The following is a 27642-nucleotide window of genomic DNA, read 5'->3' on the forward strand; positions in this document are numbered from 1 at the left end:
TACTGAAAATATTCAGCCATAATGAAGCAGAAAGGATCTAAAGTCTGAATGACCAGGCAAAGTGGTAGCTAGGATTGTCTCCTTCAACAAAACAAACCAGCCTTATGTGCCAATAGCAGAGGCCTTGTCCTGCCCTTCTTTCCTCAACAAAGCATGTGAGGGCTAGAAACACATTAGTGTTCTGTAGAAGTGAAAGCCCTGCATTGACATTCAGTTTACACTGGAAAAAAGACATTTTTCTATGGGATTTTTGTGCTACCAAAAGGCTTACAGCACAGGAGAGTTCAGTTTATCCAACTGATTCTCTAAGGCTCAATTTGAGTCTGCTCTTCTCTGTGATGGAGCCTTTCCCATTAACTTCTCCCATCTTCACTGTGTTTTTGTATTTATTTTATATATTGTGCAAATAGGGACATGTTTACTTTTAAAGATTGTTCTTATTAGTTATACATGATAGTATAATGTATTTTGACTTATTTCACATTTACAGAGGTAACTTCTCATTCTTCTGGCTGTACATGATGTAGATTATAGACTTTAGCACTTTAATGCGTGCTTCCACCTTTTATATAGTTTATGTGTGTGTCTCTCAGTTGGTTTTCAAGTGACTCCATTACAAGTTTACCTTTTTCTACTTCCTGTGATTCCTCAAAGAATCTAGCATGCTTCTGGGCACATAGAGGACACTTGGTTAAGTAACCAACTGATTCATCAATGTGGTTTGATGAAAAATGATTTAGAATGACATGAACTATATGCTAATCTGAGAAAACAAATGTGACACTTGGATGCCTTCAAGGACTGTCATAGGATGTCTCATTAATGGAGGAAATTTATTAAATTTATCATCTTCTCATCACTGACCAGCAGGCACACAACATCAACATTAGTGCTGCATAAAATTTTATTTTAGGAGCATAGCAGTGTCAGTACTATGATAAAATTAAAAATGAGATCAAACCTGGTGGAACTGCCTGATTTTGGTGGTCATGTTAGGCTCTCTTGATTTCCGTTGTTATATAATTTCAATATGTAGACAGTCTTAGATGGATAGTCTTAGATGGACCACTTTAATCATTTCTATGCAAATAACTGAACTATCTTCTTATAGTGGTATATATACAATGGAATATTGCTCAGCCAAAAGAATAAGAAAGTTATTAGAGATTTCTGATACAGTCTGTGATGGTTCATTTTATGTGTCAACCCAGACTAATACAGGGTCTTAAAGTGTACTTGACTTTGTAAAGAAGAACCACCCTTGTCTTACCCCTGCTTTGAGCTGACATCAGAAGCAGGGAACCCTTCTATAGCCTAATTAGAGCTAAATTTAATATGTCAGCAGTCAAAATCCCAGCTTTTCCTTTTTCTGGGCCCAACGTAAACTACTATCTATGTGGTAGTACAAATTGTTCACTCTAAGCACAGGGATGAGGGGGAAGTGGAATCTGGTACAGGCCTCTATTGCCTAGAAGAACAAGAGACTTCTGATAAATTACACAAAGGCACCAGATAACTGACTAACAGTGGTCCTGGTCTGATGATGGCTTTGCTTTCATTTAGTTGTATCCTTGATCACTACAAATGACTTGAAACCTCCCATTCCTTTTCTACCTGGCCACTTGGTACACTCTGTACTTCTTTCATTTACTGTGCCCACTTAAATATACTCCTAAGTCCACCCTTACTGCACACTATGGTAAGTGGCAGCACAGCACACTCCCAAGTGAAGGAATTACTCTCATTGTTGTTTACTATTTTCTCTGCATAACCATTTTGGTGGAGTGTCACGCACTTCATACTGGAGGTCAGTCTCTTCAGTTTCAACTATAAAGAAGTTTATGCCAGTTTTCACAAGCTGTTCTTGTGATTTGGTTCTTGCCATCAGTGATATTAGTGAACTGTGGTCTGTAATTTCCTTGAAACTAAAAATAATAGCTCTACATTTGTAGTCTCAAGTGCTGATTTTTCACATTCATTATATGTAAAAAGTATGTATTTTCAACCAAAGAAGTTTTACAAACATTAAATATATGTTCAAAACCACAATACATAAAGCTTTCTTTTTTCTTTTTTTTTTTTTTTGGGTGCTGGGGATCGAACCCAGGGCCTTATGCTTACAGGGCAAGCACTCTACCTGACTGAGCTATCCCCAGCCCCTAAAGCTTTTCTTAAAAACAATAAAATCCTTAGATAAAGGTGTATATCTGCAGAAAAGAGGGAAAAAAACTTTTTTAATTACTATTATCAGAGATTATTAGTTTTTACTAATTTTAACAAAAAAAAAATGCATGCTCCTTGAAGCAAAATTCAAACTATGCCTAAGTGTAGAGAATAACAAATTGGAATCTCTCTCATCCCACCCACCTCATCATTCTCATTTCTGGGCAGTAACCACTGTAAAAAGATTGATGTGCTTTCTTCCAGACTTTTTCTGTACACATTCAAATATATAATTTTTATATTTTTCCCTTTTAATTTAAAATTGTGCTATATGTAGTTTTCTTCCAATAACTTTTTTTGCATAACTTACTATTAAAGACATACTTCCATATTCATATGTAAACAATATTTTTAGTGGTATCATGGCATTCTTTAATCCAAATATACTTTGATTTATTTAACAAATTATTTGTTTTTAGAGACTTGATTATTTCTTATCCTTTACTGTTACAGATAATTTTGTCATTAGCATTTTCTTGCAAATATCTTGTGTTAGTTTTCTATTGCTGAGAAATAGATTACAACAAACTTAGCAGCTGAGAGCAAAGCAAAAGTTTTGTTGCCCAAATTCCTGCTACCTTAACTAGGGAAGGATATGCTTCTATGCTCCCTCAGGTTAATGGAAGAAGCATTTTTCTTGTGGTTGTAAGATTGAGTTCCTTGCTTTCTTATTGGCTGTTAGCCAGACCACAATACTAAAGGCCACTCCCAGGTCCTTGCTGCATGGTGCCTTCTATAGGCACTCTCACCTTCTGAATCCCTCTGAAGGGCTCAATCTCTATGTAAGGTTCACCTAATAAAGTCAGTCCCATGTGGATAATCTTCCTTTAAATTAACTCCAAAGTTAACTGGTTAATAGCATAATAATGAGAGTGAGTCCCATTATAGTAGTCCCCCTTATTCATCATTTCACTTTCCATGGTTTCAATTGCCCATGGTCAATCATGGTCCAAAATATGAGATGCAAAATTCCAGAAATAAACAATTCATAAGTATCGCGTTCCCTCTGCCCGCCAGAGAGAGACACGACAAACGTCTGAAGCTTTGGAAGTTTATTGTGCACAGTTCCTTTCTTTCCCTCTTTTCTATCCCCTTCTCTTTTCTTTCTCTCGCTCTCTTTCCCTCTGCTTAACTCTCTCCTGCTTCGGCCGCTCCGCTTCTCCCACTCGGCTCTCGCCCTCGCTCGCACTCTTCTTCCTCGCTTCTACTCTCCCTCCCAGGAAGTTACCAAGCTTATATACACTTCAACCAATCAAGGGAGAGTACACAAGGTAAATGGCGAACAGCTGTAGGTATAGAATAGGCACACGAGAAAGGCATGCACTAATCACATTGTTAACTAGCTAATACTGTATAGCCAACCGCTTTTGGCTCAGCGCCAGGCACCATCTTGACCGTGCCCAAGGCTGGGAGTTCCGGGTACCCCGACACATAAGTTTTAAATTATGCACTGAGTAGTGTGATGAAATCTTGCATTGTCCTTTTCTGTTCTGCATGGGATGTGAATCATGCCTTTGCCCGTGGTATGCACTGTTTTCACTTCCTGACCCTTAGTCACTTAGTGGTTTATCAGATCATTGGTTGCAGTATCACAATGCTTATGTTAAAGTAACCTTTACGAGGTAGCCTAATGCTACATCACAATGCCTATCTCATTCTTCTCTTTCATCTCATATAAGTATTGGATCATCTCACATCATCACCAGTATGAGAAATGTGAGTGCAGTATAACAACATTTTGAGAGAGAGACCACTTCCATATAACATTCCTTCCCTCCTTCCTTTCTTTCTTGGTACTAGGGATTGAACTCAGGGGCACTCAGTCACTGAGCCTCATCCCCAGTCCTTTTTGGTATTTTATTTAAAGACAGGATTTCACTGAGTTACTTAGCACCTTGCTTTTGCTGAAGCTGGCTTTGAACTCACGACCCTCCTGCCTCAGCCTCCCGAGCCACTGCAATTACAGGCATGTGCCACCATGCCTGGCTCATATAACTTTTCTTAGAGCATATTGTCATAATTGTTTTATTTTATATTATTTATTATTGTTTATCTCTTTCTATGCCTAATATATAAATAGGCACAGAATTGAGTTTACCATAGGTATGTATGTATAGGAAAAAATATAGAAAGAGTGGTATTATCTGTGGTTTCTGGTATCCACTAGGGATTTTGGAACAAATTCCACATGAGTAAGAGAGAACTACTAATATTATTCATGGAAATATTTCATGGTTTACAATAGCTCTTGGTACTTCAACAGCTCTTGGTACTTAATAGTTAGTAGGTACTTAATTGTTACTAATGGAATGAATAAACATGTACAACATAGCTTGATTAGAATTGTAACCTTGGCCATTCACTTTGAAACAATGTGGCATCAGGATCCCCAGTGATTTGTCCCTTAGCTGCAATCTTTATGAGCATCAGTATTTCATCATTATGTTCTTTAAAGAATCCTGGTTAAGAACATTCATAATAATCTTTTACAACTTTACAGTAATTTCATTGTCCTATAAAATATCCGTCTTTCTCTGAACTAAAAGCTGATCTTCTATTTAGTCTTTAGAGGAAAACTCCAAAATCTATTTCAGGAAGTATTAAAGTACTGCAGTCAGTCCTCTGTAATGTGACTACCATATCTACAGATTCAACCAATTGTGGATGGAAAGTATTCAGAAAAAAATGTATCTGCACTGAACATGCACAGACTTTTTTGTTATTATTCACTAAACAATACAATATATGGACTATATATAGCAGTTACATTGTATTAAGTTTTATAAGTAATCTAGAGATGATTTAAATAATATGGGAGGATGTGCACAGATTATGCAAATACTGTGCCGTTTTGTATGAGGGAATTTTATATAAGGAATTTTGGCATTTGTAGGGGTCCTAGAACCAATCCCTCATATATATTGAGAGAGGAGAGCAGGATGATTGTATTTGTTTTGTTGAGCAATTTATATTTACTTCTGTCATTGGAGAAGGGGTGGAAGTACTTTGGTATCCTCTTTTTTTTTTTTTGTTTTTTGTTTTTAGTACTAGGGATTGAACCCAGGTCCTCAGATATGCTAGGCAAGTGCTCTATCACTGAACTGCATCCTCAGCCCTTGTTAACGTTTTATTTGAGACAGTATCTCACTAAATGAATCAGGCTGGCCTTTAACTTGTAATCCTTCTGCCTTGGACTGAGTGTGGTTGTCATTCTAGACTTTCTTCACTAAAATTTTGGAGATGTATGCCCTTTCCTCAGTTAGGTGATTCCATTAGTAATTCCTGAAATATGACTAAAAAGGTTAACTCTTTTCATGTATTAAGAGGTTATTTCTCTAGCAACAGAACTTGAACACAAAATTAAAAAGAAATGTTTTCCCCAATTTAAGCAAGGCAAGAAGGTGAGCAGAAATAAGCTAGAAGTACCTAGGATATAATGGATGATATGAAGAACATTTTGAGTAAGGGGTTAGCTATTCAAACATGTTGAAGGATAGAAGCCACATGGCTTGGTAGGCAGCAAATGTAATCCAGATGAATTTCAATGAAAGTTAGATAACTTGGGAGCAAAGTAGGAAAATAATGTCACATTTGATAAAGTACATTTCAAGTCCCTGATTAGCAATTTATAATACTAAAATTACATTTTTTAATTTTAATAGGTCATGTTTCTTTATTTTAAAAACTATACTTACCAATGTATTTGTTATCACAAAATGCCCAACAACTATACTATTTCATTTGGAAGTTGCAAGAATAAAATCAAGAATATTCATAAAGTTTTCAAAATCAAGATAATATTTAAAGTTTTCTGAGATTCTTATTGTAGAGATCTTAGATAAATATTTTATTATAATTACAAATTAAAGCAATCTGTTAAATCTCCATGAAATTATTTTTTAATTGTGAACGATTAAAAGCTATTTGGTTTCTGTTTTGATTTTAGTACTTAGATTTAACATACAAAATATAGAGATAAATTAATTAAAGTTTATTTCTTAATGTTTGCATTTTGCATTAGATGGTAAAATTGCATTTTATATTATCAAATAATGCTTTTTTAATCATTTAATATATGATATATAAATAAAAACAGCAAAAAGTTTGATATACTCAGACTACCTGAACAAAAATCATGTTAAAACCTTGATTTATTTCCTTTCAGCATGTATTCAATGCATACATACATTACCCTTATTTCTTTAACAAAAAAAATAATAATAATATTATTTTGTAATTTACCTAAAAAGTTAAAATTTTTTGAATTGCTATCTTTCAATATTCACCTAAGATTATAATTTTTCATGAATGCAAAGTAGTCTATTCTTATAATACACTTTGGCTTATAAAACTAATTCCTTATTAATGAACATTTAGGCCTTTTTTACGTACATATTTTTTATTTTGAATATTATCATAAAGCAAAGTCCCATTTTTACCCCATTGGTTTACACTTTTATGGGGTTTCACACAAACATGCATAGGTTTGTAACAACAACCACAATCAGGGTACGAATTGTTTTCTCAACTCAAAAACTCCTCTGTACTATCCCCTCTATAGTTACATCTTTATCCTATCCATATCCCCTGGCAATGAACGATCTTTGTATCATCATGCTTGTTTATTTGCAAAACTGTTAAATATATGGAACCATCGATATGTAACCTTGTGGCATTGTCTTTTCTCTCTCAACATGATGCCTATGGGATTCATGTAAATTGTGTTTGCACCATGCCTTTTTATTACTGAATCATATTCCGTGGTATTCCAAACAACGGTTTGGTTAAGCATTCACCCATAGGAAGGCAACTCAACTGTTTCCAGTTCTGGGCCAGCATGAAAAATGCTGCCATGAGTATTGATATAAAGGTTTTCTGTAGGCATATGTTTTGTTTCTCTTGGGCATATGCCCAAGAGTGAAACTGTTGCCTCATATGTTAGTAACCTTTTGTCTGACTTGCCAGGTAATTTTCCAAAGCACTTGAATCATTTCACTTTCCCACAAGCAGTATATTGTGAGAACTCCAATTTCTCCATATCCTTGCCAACATTTATTATTGTCTCTTTTATCATTATTATTATAGCTATCCTAGTGGATGTGAAGTAGTATCTCATTATGGTATTAATTTGCATTTCCCTGGTGACTAACAATGTCACCATTTTTATGTGTTTGCTGTACATTTGTATATCTTCTTTGAAGAAATAAGTATTAGATCCTTTGCCCATTTTAGTTGTTTTATTGTTCTTATAATAATTCCTTTTATATTCTAGATACAAACTCGTACCAGATGTATGATTGTAAACATTACTCTTATTTCTATTGTCTGGGAGTATAAGCATTATACTGGTCATTGGAGACAAAGGAATGAAAAAAATGCCCTCTTTTTTCTAGGAACTGGGAGTGTATGAATAGTAGAACTTGAGGAATCTTTTGAATGGAAAAGGCAGTGAACAAGGAGTCAACATTTATAAGACTGAGAAAATTAGAGGCCAGTAGTCTATATAACTGTAATGACTAAGTAGGGAAATAAGACTTAAGGTAGAAAAATTTTCAGCATTTTTTCTACCTTATTGAAGTCAAGAATTGTCTCCAAGGCCATTTATCAGTGGATTAATGTCTGGAGAAATTGTAACAAATATTCTATGTAAGAATCATACTTGGGTTAAACTGCATAATATTTCTTGTAATTTTCTAGGTCAGTGGTTAGAGAAATGGGTTTGGGGATAAGTGCCTCATTGGATACATTATATTACCTACTTAAAACATACTTTCCAGGCCCCATATTTAGATTTATTAAAATAGAAATTTGGAGAACAATACTTGAGAATATGCATTTTAAATCCATTTTTCAGCAATTTAGATGTACGACTAGATTTAAGATCTACTCTGCATGATGAGTAGATGCCATCAAAGTGGAAGGAACAGTCTTCTCCATGCAAATAAACTTGTTCTGCAACATGTCCTTCCCAATAAAGAATTAGTCAAATTAGTGAAGGTAGCATATCTATCACCTCAAACATTTATAATTCCTTTGTGATAGGAACATTTAAAATGCTCTCTACTAGCTGTTTTGAAATAGTAACTGATTGTTATCAACCATATACCCTACTGTGCTATAGTATATTAAAAGTTATTCCACCTACCCAACAGCACTCCTGGACCCACTAACCATTCTTTCTACATCTCCCAGTAAATAAAATTTTATTGGAGCACAGTCACTCATTTGCATAGGTATTGTCTTAGGAACTTTTGTGCTGTGATAGTAGAGTATTTACAATAAAGACCCCATGTGGACCTTGAAACCTAAAATATTTACTATCTGCCTTTTTCCATAAAGTTTGCCCACTTCTACCCAAGAGAATTGCCCTTATTAGCATAGTTAAAACTGGATCTCACATCTCTTACGTTCAATAGATGATCAACCTAACAAATCCTTAGGTGATTTTAAGGGAAAGGGGAAGGACCAGGGTTTGTTTTATGTTGGAGATCACACAGAATTTACACATATCATATTAATTCACTTCTTATTAACAGACCAGAATTAGTCAATGACAAATGGCTTCAGTTAGTTACAAGGGAAGCTTGAAAATGCAATGTCAAGCTATTCCTGTTCCTGTTCTCTGGAAATTGGGATAACTAATTTAATTGGACAACTAGCAGACTCTGTCACATTGCATTTCTGTAGACTTTCTTGGGTAAGAAAGGAAGGCATAGACTGGATGTGGTGAGGCACGCCTGTAATCCCAGTGACTCAGGGAGCTGAGACAGGAAGATCACAAGTTCAAGGACAGCCTGGGCAACTTAGTGAGATCCCCAGCAATTTAATGAGATTCTGTCTCAAAAAAGGGACTGGGGATGCTGGGGATGCAGCTCAGAGGTAAATCACCTCTGTGTTCAATTCCCAGTACCAAAAGAAAGAAAGAAAGAAGGTCTTAAAATTGTGGATCCTGAATCATGTTGCCAATGTGAAGATTTTGTCATTTGTGAGCTTGATATTGAATAATTTGCAATAGAAAACAAAATGGTTGAAAATGGTGTACAGTATGTATTACTTTGATGTGTGTCTGTAGCTATACTTGCTCTTATGTGGTGTTATGATGAATTTGCACACTAGTAGTGGATGGGGAGGTGAAAAGGGTCAAAGAATGAACAAAGCTCTCAAATAACCCTGGTAGGTGTTCTCTGAATAGCTGGATAAAGGACAGAGGATTAGAAAAGGGATCCAAGAATCAAGAAAACCTCATCTTGATTCTGGATTCACTAGTTATTGACTGTGACAAGGTTTGAGTTTTAGTTTCCTCAACTGGAAAGCAAGGATAATAAAAGGACTTAGTTTGCATGGTTGTTGTGATGATTAAATTAGGCAATGCCAACTAACCATTTAGAAGGGGACTGTCAAAAAGTTAGCATTCTTTAAAAGTGTGAGTTACTATTATTAGTAGCTTTGACTTAAAAGAACAGTGAAAACAAAGGTGTAGAAAATGAAAATGCAGTTATTAATCAATTACTGGGTGTGAATTAAGATAGGCGGTTTATGTATGTCATCCAATAGGAGGCACACATGTGGGTAGGACTTTTGAATTGTTATAGTCACTTAGGTGTGTGAGTGATAGAAAATATCTTAATGGGAAAGATGTGGAAACAGAGTAAGACAGCAAGCATTGGGGGAGAGAAGGATAGAAATCATATTGACCAAAGACCAGAACCAATCTATTACTTTAAAAATATAAACGAATGCAGGAGCAAATTTGCAATATACAATGACTAATATTGAGGACAAAATAAACTTTATTTAAAGTTAAATTTAAAAATAGGTACAAGTATTTGCTTAAATAGATGACACCTTGGAAATAATTGTTTTTCTTAGTGTCTTTTAAGATTGGAGTATTGATTCTCCAATTTGATTTTGGTTATTTACTCTCATTAACATTATCTAAATAAGGAACTTCATTTTTACATTATGAAAGTCCTCTTTGCAATTATTTTAATGTATTGTAGTTCATCAAATTTTTGGCATTAAGATTATTGACATTTCACATTCTACTTGCATCATCTCCAAAAGGTTTATGCTAATCGAAACTCCTCTGATTTTTTAGTTTTGAAGTCCTAACCCTTTATTACTATCTGACTGCATGCTCAGAAAAGGAATCTGGCCTTCCTTTTATTTTTAGAATGTAATAAAGTCTAACTAGATGAAATTATTTTTCTAGAAAAAGTCAAATGCTTTTTAGTAGAAACCAGTTATATTTAAAATAACTTTACTGAATTTTAGTTTTTTGAAAGATTACACTGTAAGAATGTGTTAAATTTTCTGATAGTTAAGTGTGATTTAATAGTAAGCTGGAGACATGTATCATTAACAAAATTGATGATGCCTCAGAATTGTGTTAATGTTAAAATAAACCAAATAATTACTCATAATGGGCAAAGAGTGATAATTATTATGTCTGGTCAATTTCATAAGTTTGTCTTAAAAATTTACTTGAAGAGGACAAACATTCAACAAATATTGTTGATAGCCAGCTTTAAAAATGCTCTTTGGTGAGAAGCCCTACTTCCCAGTATTTGCACTCTTGTGGTTTCTCTCCATGTTATACAAGGCATAAGTTTTGTGACCAATAGTATATGTCAGAAATGATGTTATGTTACATCAAATATTAAGTTATACAAGACTGTGGATCCTATCATTGGTGTTCTCTCCCTCTCCTCCATCCCCTCTCAGATCACATGTTCTGTCATGAACAGCCCTGTGGAGAAGACCACATGGCAAAGAACTGAAACTTCCTGGCAGCAACCACATAAGTGGGATTGTAAATGGATACTTCATCCCCTTTAGATAGTGCCTTCTTTATGGATATCTTAACTGCTGCCCTATTGGAACCCTGTGTTAGAACCACCCAGCTAAGTAGATCCCACATTCCTGATTCTCAGAAAGTTCATGATATATAATGTGTGCAGTTTTAAGATGATAAATTTTAGGGTAATTTGTTACACAGCAATATATAACTAATGCAAATATGATGGCTTTAGACATTTCAAAGAATTTCTCTAGAATGAGAAGAAATTTTATACAAATATGAACACATTATTTATATATCATACTTTACTGGTCTATCAGGCAAACCTTTTGTTGGTGGTAATATTATTATTAAAAGAATAGTAGTAGCAGTCATTTCTTCAGTACTTAGTATGTGTTCATAACACACTAAAAATTTTACATACTTCATCTGATTTAATTATTACAAAAATCTCATAATATGTTATTATCTTCATTTTATGAAAAATTTCTCTGTATCTCACATGACTTTCAAATGCCTCCCACAGTCATCCATGGAGGGAAATACCTGAAATTATCTGGGCCTAGAATATGGCTCCATTTTCATATGAATGTCAATGTAACTACTGTGTAAGTCAAGAAAAGGTTCTATTTTGTTTTGTTTAGAACTTCATTTAGGGTTGTCCACCATTTCAAAAAATCATGTCCTCAGTGCCAATGCCCATTTGTGATGATTTAGTTGTCATTACAACACTCTCACATCCAACTGCCTTTTTTATAGGAAAGGAATCTGATGCTAAGAGAGTTTAAACAGCTTGCCTATACTCATATAATGAGTGGTACAACTCTTTTACTCCTAACTTGGTTCCTAACAACTATGCCAAAGAAAACCACTATATTAGGTGACTACAATGTTGTTTGGGAATACCTTCCTATACCCCAATCCTTACCAAACCATTGATGTCAGTGTTTTCCAAACTTGTTTTTGCTAAGAATTCCAGAAAAATATAGTTAACATTGTCCAGCATATGTGGTCATACATGAGCATATGTGTACATATATGTGAATACACACCACACTCCTGAAATAAACAGTCAACAAAAAATAACCTTGTGTGCTCTGATATTTTCTATTTCCTTCTATTTTAATCAGTTTGATTAAACATCACTGATCACAATTTCTAAATATCAAAAATTCATCTTTAAAACTCATTTCAGGGACTTTAGAACATCAGCCATGGCCCCCTTCTTCCTGCCGGGAGAAGTCTGTATTATTACCTTTAAATAAAACCTGCTTAATATGCTTGCCTTGGCGTGCTTCTCTAGTGTTCAATCTTCAACATTAGAAGGAGCAGAACTCGTCACCGGGGGGTAAACGGCGGTATCAATAGGAAAAAAAAAATGCTGGCACAGGTGAAATGCACAATCTGACCACTCTGCATCTAATGTTCAAGAGCAAAGCAGACCACACCTCTGAGTGCAGGAGATAAGTCTGAAAGGACTCAGGATTCAAGAAGAGGAGATATTGAGAGACTTGGGACCAACTCAAAGCCACCAGATGAGTCTCTCCCATTGGGGAGGCGTCCCAGATGGGGCAGTAGTCCCAGATCGCAGGGAACTTTGTGAAGTAGAGTTGCTCAACGAGACACCCCTCCCCTGCTGGAGCTCTGAACACGGACAACTGGGAGCATCGTAGAGGAGGCCACTCAGCACGATGCTTGGACTCGGAGCAACCCACCTGGGCTCTGGGGGGCTGCCCAGAGGAGGAGCTGCGTGGCGAGCTGTTTAGACTCAGAGTGACTGCTCCTGAACACCGGGGGCTGCCTGGAGGAGGAGGAGGAGTGCTGCGGGTCACTTGGACTCGGAGTGATTGTACCAGGGCTACGGGCGGTTGTCGGGAGGAGAAGGTGCTCAGTGAGTTGCTTGGACTCCTAGCGACCGCACTGGAACACCGGGTGGCTGCCCGGAGGAAGAGGAATGGGTGGGTCGCTGGGACTTGGAGTGACTGTACGGGGCTCCAGGTGGCTGCTCAGAGGAGGGGCTGCACAGTCAGGCGATTAGGTGCAGAGCAGGGTCCCAGGAGCTAGGTGGCTTCTTGGTGGAAGAGCCTCACAGAGACAAGCTGATGGGTGGAGCGAAGATTCTAGGACTGCGGGCAGATTCTCTGAGGAGAGGCAGCCTAAGGAGACTCGTCTCCGAAGGGTGAGGCTCCCAGGCCCAGGAGGGAGGTCCGGGTCCCTGGGAACATTGCAGAGGAAGGCAGCCCAGCCCAGGTGGTAGTTGTGGATTGAGGGGAACCTCTAGGAGGGAAACTGACCAGGGAGACCTCCCCACCAAGTGAGTCTTCCCTGCCGGGGGAGGTTTTCCCACAGGGACGGTAAAACCAGAGACACAGGCCCAAACAGGCCTTGCCTCAGCCCACAGTCTGGTTCCCCATTGGATGACCATTGGTCAACAAGTGGAGGCACCTCTGCCCACTATCAGGGAATATACCCACCTGAGGGTCACCACCCTAGAGAGGCAGCTTCCTTGGGGAGCACCGCAGTATCAACTTCCTCCAAGACTTCAGCCTACTGAAGGATAAGAGGGGATATACTAGAAATCTTCAGGGACATTATAAGTCAATAGAGAAATCTGCAATATCTTAATGACCCACAGATTCCTGAACAATATGAGAAAACAAGGGAAGAAAATGCCCCAAACAAATCTAGATGTTACATCAATAAAATCCAACAACAGCGTGGCAGAAGAAATGACAGAAAGGGAGTTCAGAATGTACATAATTAAAATGATCAGAGAAGCAAACGATGAGATGAAAGAGCAAATGCAGGCATTGAATGATGAGATGAAAGAGCAAATGCAGGCACTGAATGATCACACCAATCAACAGTAAAAGAGCAAATACAGGAAGCAAAAGATCATTTCAATAAGAGTTAGAGACACTGAAAAAAAACCAAACAGAAATCCTTGAAATGAAGGAAACATAAACCAAATTAAGAACTCCATAGAAAGCACAACCAATAGGATAGAACACCTGAGAGACAGAACCTCAGATATTGAGGACAAAACATTTAACCTTGAAACAAAGTTGAACAAACAGAGAAGATGGTAAGAAATCATGAACAGAATCTCCAAGAACTATGGGGATATCATGAAAAGGCCAAATTTAAGAATTATTGGGATTGAGGAAGGCTTAGAGAAACAAACCAAAGGAATGAACAATTTATTCAATGAAATAATATCAGAAAATTTCCCAAATCTGAAGAATGAAATGGAAAATCAAGTTCAAGAGGCTTACAGGACTCCAAATGCACAAAATTATAACAGACCCACACCAAGGCACATTATAATGAAATACTTAAAATACAAAATAAAGACAGAACTTTAAAGGCTGTGAGAGAAAAGAACCAAATTACATTCAGGGGAAAACCAATACGCATATCAGCAGATTTTTCAATCCAGACCCTAAAAGCTAGAAGGACCTGGAACAACATTTTTCAAGCCCTGAAAGAAAATGGATGCCAACCAAGAATCTTATACTCAGCAAAACTTACCTTCAGATGTGACAATGAAATAAGATCCTTCCATGATAAACAAAAGCTAAAAGAATTTACAAAAAGAAAGCCAGCATTACAGAACATTCTCAGCAAAATATTCCATGAGGAAGAGCTAAAAAACAAAGAAGCAAAGGGAGGAATTATCCTAAAGGAATTGTTAAATAAAGGAGGAAACAAGTCATGTCAAAAATAAGTAAATAAATAAAATTTAAAAAATGAACCAAATGACCGGGAATACAATCATCTCTCAATAATAACCCTGAATGTTAACGGCCTGAACTCATCTATTAAAGGACATAGACTGGCAGATTGGATTAAAAAGAAAGATCCAACAATATGTTGCCTGCAAGAGACTCACCTTATAGAAAGAGATACCCACAGACTAAAGGTAAAGGATGGGGTAAAACATACCATGCACATGGACTCAGCAAAAAGCTGGGGTATCCATCGTCATTTCAGATAATGTGGACTTCAAGCCAAAGATAGTCAGAAGGGATAAAGAAGGACATTTCATACTGCTTAAGGGAAGCATAAATCAGCAAGACATAACAATCATAAACATCTATGCCCCAAACAGTGGCTCATCCATATATGTCAAACAAATCCTTCTCAATTTCAGAAACCAAATAGACCATAACACAATAATACTAGGTGATTTTAACACGCCTCTTTCACCACTGGACAGATCTTCCAAACAAAAATTGAACAAAGAAACCATAGATCTCAATAACACAATCAACAATTTAGACTTAACAAACATTTATAGAATATACCATCCAACCAAGAGCGAATACACTTTCTTCTCAGCAGCACATGGATCCTTCTCTAAAATAGACCATATTTTATGCCACAAAGCTACTGTTAGCAAATACAAGAAGATAGAGACACTACCTTGTATTCTATCAGATCATAATGGATTGAAATTAGAAATAAATGAAAGAGTAAAAAACAGAAACTACTCCAACACCTGGAGGATAAACAATATGCTATTATATGAAGAATGGATAACAGAAGATATTAGGAAGGAAATTAAAAAATTCTTAGAGGTAAATGAGAACAAAGAAACATCATATTGAAATCTCTGGGACACTATGAAAGCAGTACTTAGAGGAAAATTTATTTCATGGAGCACACATTAAAAGAAGTAAAACTCAACAAATAAATGACCTAACACTACAGCTCAAAGCCCTAGAAAAAGAAAAACAGACCAACACCAAAAGTAGTAGAAGACAGGAAATAGTTAAACTCAGAGCTGAAATCAACGAAATGGAAACAAAAGAAACAATACAAAAATTGACAAATAAATAGTTGGTTCTTTGAAAAAATAAACAAAATTGATAAACCTTTGGCCACACTAACAAAGAGAAGACGAGAGAAAACCCAAATCACTAAAATTTGGAATGAACAAGGAAATATCACAAAAGACACGACTGACATAAAAAACATAATTAGAAGCTATTTTGAAAATTTATACTCCAAAAAATAGAAAATTTCGAAAACATCAACAGGTTTCTAGAGACATAGGAATTGCCTAAACTGAACGAGGAGGACATACACAATTTAAATAGACCAATTTCAAGTAATGAAATAGAAGAAGTCATCAAAAGCCTACCAACAAAGAAAAGTCCAGGACCAGATGGGTTCTCAGCCGAGTTCTACAAAACCTTTAAAGAAGAGCTCATTCCAATACTTCTCAAAGTATTCCATGAAATAAAAGAGGAGGGAATCCTTCCAAACTCATTCTATGAAGCCAATATTACCCTGATACCTAAACCAGACAGAGACACATTGAGGAAAGAAAATTTCAGACCAATATCCTTAATGAACATTGACACAAAAATTCTCAACAAAATTTTAGCAAATTGCATCCAAAAACATATTAAAAAGATAGTGCACCATGATCAAGTGGGTTTCAACCCAGGGATGCAAGGCTGGTTCAACATTCAGAAATCAAAAAATGTAATTCACCATATCAATAGACTTAAAGTCAAGAATCACATGAACTTCAATAGATGCAGAAAAAGCATTTGATGAAATACAGCACTAGAAAAAATAGGGATAGTGGGAACATTCCTTAACATGTAAAGGCCATCTATGCTAATCCAGCCCATGGCTAATATTATTGTAAATGGTGAAAAACTGAAAACATTCCTCCTAAAAACTGGAACAAGGCAGGGATGCCCTCTTTCACCACTTCTACTCAACATCGTCCTTGAGACTCTAGCCAGAGCAATTAGACAAACCAAAGAAATTGAAGGGATACGAATTGGAAAAGAAGAACTCAAACTATCCCTGTTCACTGATGACATGATTATATATTTAGAGGAACCTGGAAATTCCACCAGAAAACTTTTAGAACTCATAAGTGAATTCAGTAAAGTAGCAGGTTACAAGATCAATGCTCATAAATCCAATGCATTTTTATACATAAGTGATGAATCTTCAGAAAGAGAAGTTAGGAAAACTACCCCATTCACAATAGCATCAAAAAAATAAAATACTTGGGAATTAATCACACAAAAGAGGTGAAAGACCTCTACAATGAGAACTACAGAACACTAAAGAAAGAAATTAAAGAAAATCTTAGAAGATGAAAAGATCTCCCGTGTTCTTGAATAGGAAGAATTAATATTGTCAAAATGGCTATACTACCAAAAGTGCTATACAGATTCAATGCAATTCCAATTAAAATCCCAATGATGTACCTTACAGAAATAGAGCAAGCAATTATGAAATTCATCTGGAAGAATAAAAAACCCAGAATAGCTAAAGCAATCCTTGGCAGAATGAGTGAAGCAGGGGGTATCGCAATACCAGATCTTCAACTCTACTACAAAGCCATAGTTAACAAAAACTGTATGGTATTGCTACCAAAATAGAAAGGTGGATTAATGGTACAGAATAGAGGACACGGACACAAACCCAAATAAATACAATTTTCTCATACTAGACAAAGGGGCCAAAAATATGCAAAGGAGAAAAGATAGCCTCTTCAACAAATGGTGCTGGGAGAATTGGAAATCCATATGCAACAGAATGAAACTAATCCCATATCTCTCACCGTGCATGAAACTAAACTCAAAATGGATTAAGGACCTCAGAATCAGACCAGAGACCCTGCATCTTATAGAAGAAAAAGTAGCTCCAGATCTTCAACATGTCGGCTTAGGACCAGACTTCCTCAACAGGACTCCCATAGCACAAGAAATAAAAGCAAGAATCAATAACTGGGATAGATTCAAACTAAAAAGCTTTCTCTCAGCAAAGGAAACTATCAGCAATGCGAAGAAAGAGCCTACAGAGTGGGAGAAAATCTTTGCCAATCATACTTCAGATAGAGCACTAATCTCCAGAATCTATAAAGAACTCAAAAACTTTATACCAAGAATGCAAATAACCCAATCGACAATGGGCTAAGGAAATGAACAGATACTTGACAGAAGAAGATCTACAAGCAATCAACAAACATATGGAAAAATGTTCAACATCTCTAGTAATAAGAGAAATGCAAATCAAACTACCCTAAGATTCCATCTCACCCCAATTAGAATGGCAATTATCAAGAATACAAGCAACAATAGGTGTTGGAGAGGATGTGAGGAAAAAGGTACACTCGTACATTGCTGGTGGGTCTGCAAATTAGTGCAGCCACTCTGGAAAGCAGTGTGGAGATTCCTCAGAAAACTTGGAATGGAACCACCATTTGACCCAGCTATCCCACTCCTTGGCCTATACCCAAAGGACTTAAAATCAGCATATTACAGAGATACAGCCACATCAATGTTCATAGCTGCTCAATTCACAATAGCCAGACTGTGGAACCAACCTAGCCCTTCAATTGATGAATGGATAAAGAAAATGTGGTATATATATACAATGGAATATTACTCAGCCATAAAGAATGATAAAATCATGGCATTTGCAGGCAAATGGATGAAATTGGAGAATATCATGCTAAGGGATAAGCCAATCTCAAAAACAAAGGACGAACCATCTCTCTAATAAGCAGATGATGACACATAATGGGGGGTGGGAGGGGTTAGTGTTAGGGTTAGAATTAGGGTTAGGGAGGGGGCAAGAATGGAGGAAAGACTGTATAGAGGGAAAAGAGGGGTGGGAGGGCTGGGGGAAGGGAAAAAATAACAGAATGAATCAAACAACATTACCCTATGTAAATTTATGATTGCACAAATGGTACGCCTTTATTCCATGTACAGAGAAACATGTATCCCATTTATTTATAATAAAAATAAAAAATAAAAAGTAAAAAAATTAAAATAAAAAAATAAAAACAAAAGCTCATTTCAGGCTGATGCTGTAACCTTTACTTCAATGATAAAGACTTGTTTTAAGGATTGCTTTTCATTAAAGCACAAATGTAACACAAGGCTACATAAAGGCTAGCCTTGCATTTTGAGCTAAATTCATTCATTGGAAAAGTAAATACTGCAGTCTGCTGCCATTTCCATAGCTGGTACAATACTGAAAATGTGTTTGCTTTAAATGTAAACAATTATTGGTGGGGCCATTTTCTCTAGATCATCATAGACCTCTAAAACCTATTGTATAACATCATCTATTTCAATTCTATGATCTGATAGGACCCTAAACATGCTTTACTTGCAACCTGTCTTATCTTCTTTTAGAGAGTGGTTTTTCAGGTGGACAGTACTTTTCCTAGGGTATATTTCAGAAATTAGGTAGAGGTGGCACTTTATTTTAGGTTGTCAAAATGCTTAGTGAGGTGATATTGACATTGAATGGGGAGGGCCCAGGAATACCAGATATCCTGCAATACATGGGACAAGCCCACACGACAAAGATTTCCCCTGGATCCCACATGACTTTCAAATGCCTCCTCAGGCATCCGTGGAGGAAAATATCTAAAATTATCTGGGCCTAGAATATGGCTCCATTTCATATGTGTAAAGTATTTTTGTATAATCATAATCTTCCAGAAATGCAACTACTGTGTAAGTCAAGAAAAATTTCTATTTTGTTGTGTTTAGAACTTTATCTGGGGTAGTTTACCATTTCAAAAAATCATGTTCTCAGTGCTACTGCCCATTGGTCCTGATTGAGTTGTCATTATGACAGTCTCATATCCATCTGCCTTTGTATTGGTCACATACATGATAATTTTTCCCATTCATATAATTCTATGGATATATCTCTATAGTCCTTATTTTTAAGTATAAAATATAAAGTACTTAATTCAGTATTATATTTAAAGTATTTAAAGTATTATATTTAAAGTATTTAATTCAATATTTCTTTACTCACTTTAAATCCATACTTCTTTATTTTAAATAAGTACAAACATCTGAGTACTTCATTTCTTTTACTATATTCATTGTCAAATATTTGCATATTGGAAAACCACATTGTCTTGTTCTGATGCCCTCTCCTGGTGTTCTTCTTTATATTTTAATTGAGACTATGTTCATTTTCTGAAATTTTGTGTACAGATGGATTGTAATTTTTATGATTTTCATTTCAGGATCTAAAAGGATACTATAAAATATTTATTAAGGCAAAAAGAGATTGATCTCATAGAGGTGAAGACCACTGCTCTATAACTGTGCAACAGTGTTGCTTGACCAGCTATTTCAATATATGGATGTCTAAGCTACAACTAAGTTCTGCTCAATTTGAACCTGTCAGGGTTTAGCCCAGAAATCTATCTTATTCATAAGCCTTTGGGTTCTAGGAGTTCCTTATAGATTTTGGAAATTAACCTATTGTTAGGTATATGATTTGCTAATGTTTTCTCCCATTCCATGGGTTACCTCTTTATTTCTGCTGATTGCTTCTTTTGCTGTGCAGAAGTAAAAAAAAAAAAAACTGAGTATTCCACTTGTCTATTTTGGCTTTTTTTTGCCTGTGCTTTTGGCATTGTATCCAAATATTCATTGCCCAGGTCAAAGTTAAGAAGGCTTTTGCCCTACGTGATTGTAAATCATCTAGTAATTTTACAGCTCGAAAACAAAACAAAATATTGTGACATAAGGAAACATTTGGATATGGTCATATGTTTATTACCTGGACTGTGGTGATAGACTCATGTGTATGGGTATGTCCAAACTCATCAAATTGTAAGCATTACTTACATTCAATTTTTATATACCAATTTTACTTCAATAAAATTGGGAAAAAAATGATCTAGGGGTGCTTCTGATTCAGTCTTTCTGGAATCAGTTCATGAACTGCATTTGGAAACCATGGATCTTGATGTCATCATCTTATGCCTTTATATTCTTGTGATCTTAGCTGTACCCTCATCTCTTCTTTGGAAAGGAAGTAAATTTCTTCTTCCAACTTTTATTTTTAATACCTCTCCATTGGCTCATTTATCTCTGTCTACAAGTATGCTGAAAGTCAGTGGCTTAAAGAAGTCCTTGTTTGACCCTTTTCTTCCTGTGCTTTATTATTCACATTTCCTCCCTGAATGAATGTCTTGAAAGAGTTGTATATCATCTCTTATCTCCACTAACATTTCTCTGTTCTCAACGACTTGTAATGTCTTTTGCCCTCAGCACTTTAATGAAAGTGCTCTTTCAAACTGTTCTAACTGACAATACAATGGCATCGTCTCAGTTCTCTTCCTGCTCAATTCCTTTGTAACATTATATACTTTCACATGCCTTTTCCTGCTGGAACTTTTTCTTGGATTCTAAAAGACTGAGCTCTCCTGATTCTCTTCTTACCTCTCTGATATACTCTGAGTCATTTGTTCTATCTACTCACTATTAGGGCCTTCCAAAAATTTAGTCTTAAGATTTTTCTATATGTATATATCCCCCAAATTATGTCACTGTTTGTCAAAGATTCAGGCCTATATTTTCTTCTGCCTCCTGGGTATCTATTAGTACAAATATCTTTAAGATATGTCAGTTTTATACATCCAAAATTGAATTCATCTTTCCTTAAACCAACTACCATTCCTTTTCCTAAGTTCATTAATATCCCCACCAAACTACTCAGACTTGAAACTCCAGTCGACTTAAACACCTTCCATATTTAATCAGTTTTCAAATCCTTCTTCTACCATCTCTCTATAGATCATTTAAATCCCTGCTGCTACTATAATTATTTTAAGAACTCATTCCTTCCTTTTAGGCTCTGGTCTCCTAACTGGTCTCCCCTCTTCTAAGCTCCCTTGTGGAAACTAGAGCTTAGCAATTAACAACTGACCTCCAGAGTCAGAGTATCAGTGTTTGACTTTACCACTTACTGCATGACCTTGTACAAATTACTTAATCTCTCTCTGAGCTTCAATTTCTCCTTCTATAAAAGAAAACTATCAAGAGTGTTTACCATAGATTGTTCTGATGATAAGAGTTTCTAGATATATAGTGCTTCAAAAAGTGCCTGATACAGGTTTAGCACTCAATAACTGTCAGTAGTTATTAATTTGTAGACTTATCCAGGTTTGTGTTTTTGCATTCTACATTCTCTAGTGTTCTCTGCTCTTAGAAGACTTTATCATTGTAAGTAGCTTCAATTATTTAGGCTCATTTGATTTGATGTTTTGCAAATTAAGCATGAGGAAATGGATTGCTATTCACTTTGTTCCCTTTGGAGTATTCATATAAACCATATCATAATAACAATTGCTCTTTGTCCAGATCAGAATACATTAAGCATTTCTATGTTACAGTGTTATATCCATTACAGTTCATCTGTGAAACCTGACTGATGTGGCCTCACATTTCTGGGTAAAGAACATAATATTTTATGAAGTCAATAGCCATTTCTTTGATGTATATAATTATGCCTTAGATGCTATAATTCTTGCTATCAGTTTAATAAAGTTGCTCTTTAGGAGGCAAAGGGAAAAAATCTGACTGTAATTCAGAAATGAAAGGCTGACTTTAAGAATAATATTCATTAAAATAGTCCTATTTTTGGTAGATTAAGGAAATATTTTTTGAGTAATAAATGTTTATATATGCTTTTTATAGTGTTTTTTCTCTTCTACTTTTATTTTTTGGTCATTTTATATGTACTGTACATAGTATGTGTTCAGTGTTTTGGGATAAGCCAATCTCTTCACTCTAATGAGGTCTGACTTTTATACTCAGGGCAGATGGATTCCCATCTTCACCTTCACTACCCTGGTCTTGGACAAGTGATTAGAAGTTAGGAATGAGTTACATAGAGCTCATATCCAGTAAAGCTTACCTCATAATATATTCAGTGCTCAAATTCAGAAAATTGCCATGGGAGAAGGGAGAATATAGAGCATTTACCTCATTGCCCTTATAGTTTTCAGAGCATTTTCACAAATATCTCAGTAGAGGGGTAGGAAAAAATGTGAAATTGGGGAGACAGATAGAAGGGAAGAGGGCTGGAGAGGGATTGACAGGTGGGGAAGAAAGTTCTCAGCCTCATTATCTATCATCTGGAAATCCTCCTGCAATTTTACTGTTTCCATAGAAGAGATATGATCAGACTCTGGGAATAGGCCTCCTTCAACCACTGTGGACAACTCAGAAAAATAAGGAACTTCTGAACTTAGTACAAAAGATCTTTAAGATCCTTATACTCTTACCTTTTTCAACACCCCAGTTATACCCCATAGTCCCTCACACCTCCCAGTCTTCACTCCTTGACTTTATCCTCCATCCTTTCCCCCAGATTTCATATTCCTTATGTCTCTCCCAGTCCCTTCCTTTCTTCTGCCACTCACTTCTCTGACCTGCTACTAAGGGAACTGTGATCCCTGCTTATTAATAGCTGCCAAAGCAGCAGGGTGAAGGCCTATCTATATGATGCGTAGAGGTCAAAATATGAATTTTCATGGAGAAAAATTGCTGATAAATCAGTAAATGAGCATGAAGTGTTGTCACTTAGTTATTAGAACTGTAAAAATAAGAAGTCTGTCCATTTCCCTCCATACCATTTCCTTTCCACAGTTTGTCTCCTTTCTCACTTACTGCTTATCAGCAATGCCTCCCTAGGTTAGTTTACTTCCACTTTTATCCTTCCTTTCCAGAGTTCACCTGGCTTTTCCTGTGCGTATAGTCACAGCATGCAAGTATACTTTTACATCAATCAAACTAATGAAAAAGTCAAATAATTTTATCATCTTTGATTCGTAAGAAATAGAAAGTCAGGTGGTCCATTTTCAGAATATGGCCTTAACTGGATCCAGTGGTAGCCATTTTTTAATTACAGTCCTTCTGTTTGCCTGCCCCAAGTTTAAAATTATCTGATTGTTTAGATTGTACTACTGAGTTCTTCAATCAGGGTGAAGGGCAGCGCTGCCTTAGGAATATAAGCAGGATGACTGCCCAATCAGGCCACCTACTAGCCAGGTTCTTGGTAGCATGCCCTTCTGGCACGAGTAAAGTTTGTCTTGCCCACCCACTTTCAAGCACGGGGTTTGATCTCTTGTGGCACCTTGGTATTTCTAACCGATTGATGAAGCTCTCCGATCAGTTCAATTGAATCTGTAAGTTGGCAGAGAAGCTGCGACATTTATTTCATGATGAACATGTAAAGCACATGATGCAGAGCACCTCACTCATAGTATGACACAGATCTTCTGCAAAAATGGGAGACATGGCTCTCCTTTCAGAATGTTCTTCTGGTGACTCCATAAAATTGAACATAAATAATTGGAAACATTTAACAAGCAAAATATCAACAAATGCAGTTGATTTTGTTATAAGTTACCCTACACAGTGAGACCGTGGGGTGCAAGGGGGGCAATAGATAGTTGTCAGATGAGTCCCAGTTAGACTGTGCAGATACATTATGTAAAATCATGCGAGTGAATGAATTTAGAGGGGCCAAAAAAAAAAAAAAAAAAGAGAGAGAGAGATTATGACTGAAGCAGGTGCCCTCCCCAAAATCAATGGGTAAATTCAGATTTGTAATCAACACCCTTTAGTGATTAGTCACTATTCTAGGCTTATGTTTACATATGATATTCATGAAATTATCACAATAGCTTTGTGATAATACTAATACTCAGAAGGATTATGCAAGTAGATCAAAGTTACACAGCTGGAAATTGATTGCTGGATTCTAATGCTTGATTTCTGGCTCTGAATCCATTTCCTTTTTGATTGTACTCTGAAAAGTAAGGGAAACCTGGGAAAGAAACAGAAAGAGACTCTTGAAAAGTGGAAAGGACAACTCAGTTAAGGATCAAACAATCTGAGAGGGAATCATTAGATTTAGCTAAGTAACATGGTAAAGATTTCTTTTTACATTTTAAAAGTTTTTAATTAATACACAAAAGCATAAAAGATACATATTAATGGCTAATGCATTACATAATGTTTAAGTCAGGTTTAAGTATTTCCTCAAGATCATTTTTTCAGTGAAAACTTTAAAGTCCTTTCTTCCAAACTTTTGAAATATTTAGTACATTATTAGTATCTGTAGTAACCATGCAATAGCACCCCAGAGTTTTTTTCTATTCCATTGTAACTTAGTGCCCATTGATTCACCTTCTCTTCCCCTCTGCACTTTCCACAGCTTCTGGCAACCACCATTTTACTCTCAACTTCTACGAAACCAGTATTTTTAGATTCTGTATATGAATGAGATTATATGGTAGCTATCTTTTGTTCCTGGCTTATTTTGCCTTGTGTAATGATCTCCAGTTCCACCCATGTTAGAGCAAATGATAGAACTTAATTCTTTTTTATGACTGAATAATATTTCATTGTATATATGTACCACATTTACTTTCTTCATCTATTGATGGTTAGGCTGTTTCTGTTCCTTGGCTCTTGCTACTAGTGTTGTAATGAACACAGGAGTGAAGATGTCTGTCTCTTTTCTTTTGGTACCAGGGATTGAACCCAGGGATGCTTAACACCAAGTCACATCCCCAGCCCCCCTTTTTTATATATATGTTTTATTAGAGACAGGGTCTCACTGAGTTACTTAGCTCCTCACTAAGTTGCTGAGGCTGGGTTTCAACTTGGAATCCTGCCTCAGCCTCCCCAGTTGCTGGGATTACAGGTGTGAGCCACTGCACCAGGCACAGGTGTCTCTTTGATATTACTGATTTCAATTTCCTATGTATATATACCTAGTAGTATATACCTAGTAGTAGTAGTATTGCTGTGTCGTACAGTAGTTCTATTTTTAATTGTTGTGTTCTTTGTTAGAATTGCCCCCCCTTCCATACTGGGGATTTAACCCAGGGCACTTTACCATAAGCTGCATTCCCAGCCCTTTTAATTGTTATTTGAGACAGGGTTACACAAGGTTGTTTAGGGCCTCACTAAGTTGCTAAGGCTCAATTCAATCTTGTGATCCTCCTGCCTCAGCCTCCGGAGTTGCTGGGATTACAGGCATAGGCCACTTTGCCTGACTCTATACTATTTTCCATAATGGCTGTACTAATTTACACACCAACTATGTGCAAGTATTCCATTTTCTCCACATCCTTGCTAGCATATATCTTTCATCTTTTTGATAATAGCATTCTAACTAATAGATCATTGTGGTTTTGCTTTGCATTTCCCTGATGATTAGTGATATTGAGGATTTTCTTTTTCGCGTACCTGTTGGTCAGGCATATGTCTTCTTTTGAGAAATGTCTACATACAGCTATTGCCAATTTTGATAGGATTATTTGCTTTGTTTGTTTTGCTATTGTTTTGAATTCTTTCATATATTACAGATATCAACCCTTGTCAGATGTATATATGGCAGATATTTTCTCCCATTTTATAAGTTGTCTCTGTACTCTCTTGTTTGCTTTGCAGAAACTTTTATCTTAGTAATATCATAGTTTCAAATTTTACATTATATCTCTTAATTCATTTGAGTTGATCTTTATAACTGGTGAGAGATAAGGTTCTAGTTTAATTCTTCTGCATATGGATATACAATTTTCCCAGAACCATTTATTGCAAAGACTGTTCTCCAAAGTGTGTTCTTAACACCTTGTCCAAAATCAGTCAGCTATAGGTGCATGGGTTTACCTCTAGGCCCTCTGACCTGTTCCATTCATTTATGTATCTGTTTTTATGCCAGTATTATTCTTGTTTCAATTACTATAACTTTTTAACATGTTTTGAAGTCAGTATAATGCCTGCTTCTTTTGCTTAAAAATGAGTTTCCTTAAAAATTGGGAAAACATTCAGCCTTTGGATTTTTGGGATTGTTATTTCACTTACTATGATATTCTCCAATTACATCCTTTATTTGCAAATGTCATAATATTATTCTTTTATGGCTGAATAATATTCCATTGTGTTATATACCACAATTTCTTTATCCATTCATCTGTTGAAGGATATCTAGGTTGGTTCCACAATCTAGCTATTGTGAACTGAGCTGCTATAAACATTGATGTGTCTGCATTACTGTAGTGTACAATGCATCAAAATGCAGTGTGTAAAAATAAAAAATAATTTTAAAAAATTGGGTTTGCTTAAAAGGATTTTTGTATGTGATTCCTTATAAATTTTAGATTGTTTTCTCTATTTCTGTGAAGAATATCACAGATTTTGATAGGGGTTGCATTAAATCTGTAAAGTACTATGGACATTTAAATAATATTTATTCTTCCAATCAATGAACACAGGATGTCTTTCCATTTTTTTCTGTCCTCTACAATCTCTTTCATCAATATTTTATGATTTTCATTAAAGAATTCTTCACCATTTTGGTTAAATTATTCCTAGGAGTTTTTGTTTTTGTAGCTATTCACAAGTTGGATTTCTTCCTTGGTTCTATTTCAGATAATTCACTATTGGCATAAACTATGTTACTGATTTTTTATTACTTTTATAATCTGCAACTTTGCTGAATTCATTTCCTAGTTCTAATTCATTTTTAGTGGAATTTGAGGGGTTTCTTATATATGAAATCATGTCATATGAAAGCAGTGGCAATTTGACTTCTTCCTTTCTAATTTGGATGTCATTTATTTCTTTCTCTTTCCTAAGTACTCTGTCTAGAACTTCTATCACTGTGTTGAATTGAAGTGGTGAAAGTGGACTTCTTATTTGATCCAGATCTCAGATTTTCCCATTCAATATAATGTAAACTATTTTCTAATTAAAATGATATTTATTATGTTGTAACTTCCTTGAATACTTAATTTGTTT

The 27642-nt window shown here is 35.9% G+C and overlaps 1 protein-coding gene across 1 annotated transcript in view; it reads right to left on the reverse strand.

Annotated features, from left to right (window-relative positions):
- Positions 1 to 23139, reverse strand: part of LOC124971609 (SS18-like protein 2) — a 32255-nt gene extending 9116 nt beyond the window's left edge. The window contains 1 exon segment of the mRNA XM_047535294.1: positions 23112 to 23139. Coding sequence (XP_047391250.1) covers positions 23112 to 23139 — 28 coding nt within the window.
- Positions 23140 to 27642: the final 4503 nt, after the last annotated feature.

This window comes from Sciurus carolinensis, chromosome X (assembly GCF_902686445.1).
Source record: "Sciurus carolinensis chromosome X, mSciCar1.2, whole genome shotgun sequence".
Taxonomy (NCBI): domain Eukaryota; kingdom Metazoa; phylum Chordata; class Mammalia; order Rodentia; family Sciuridae; genus Sciurus; species Sciurus carolinensis.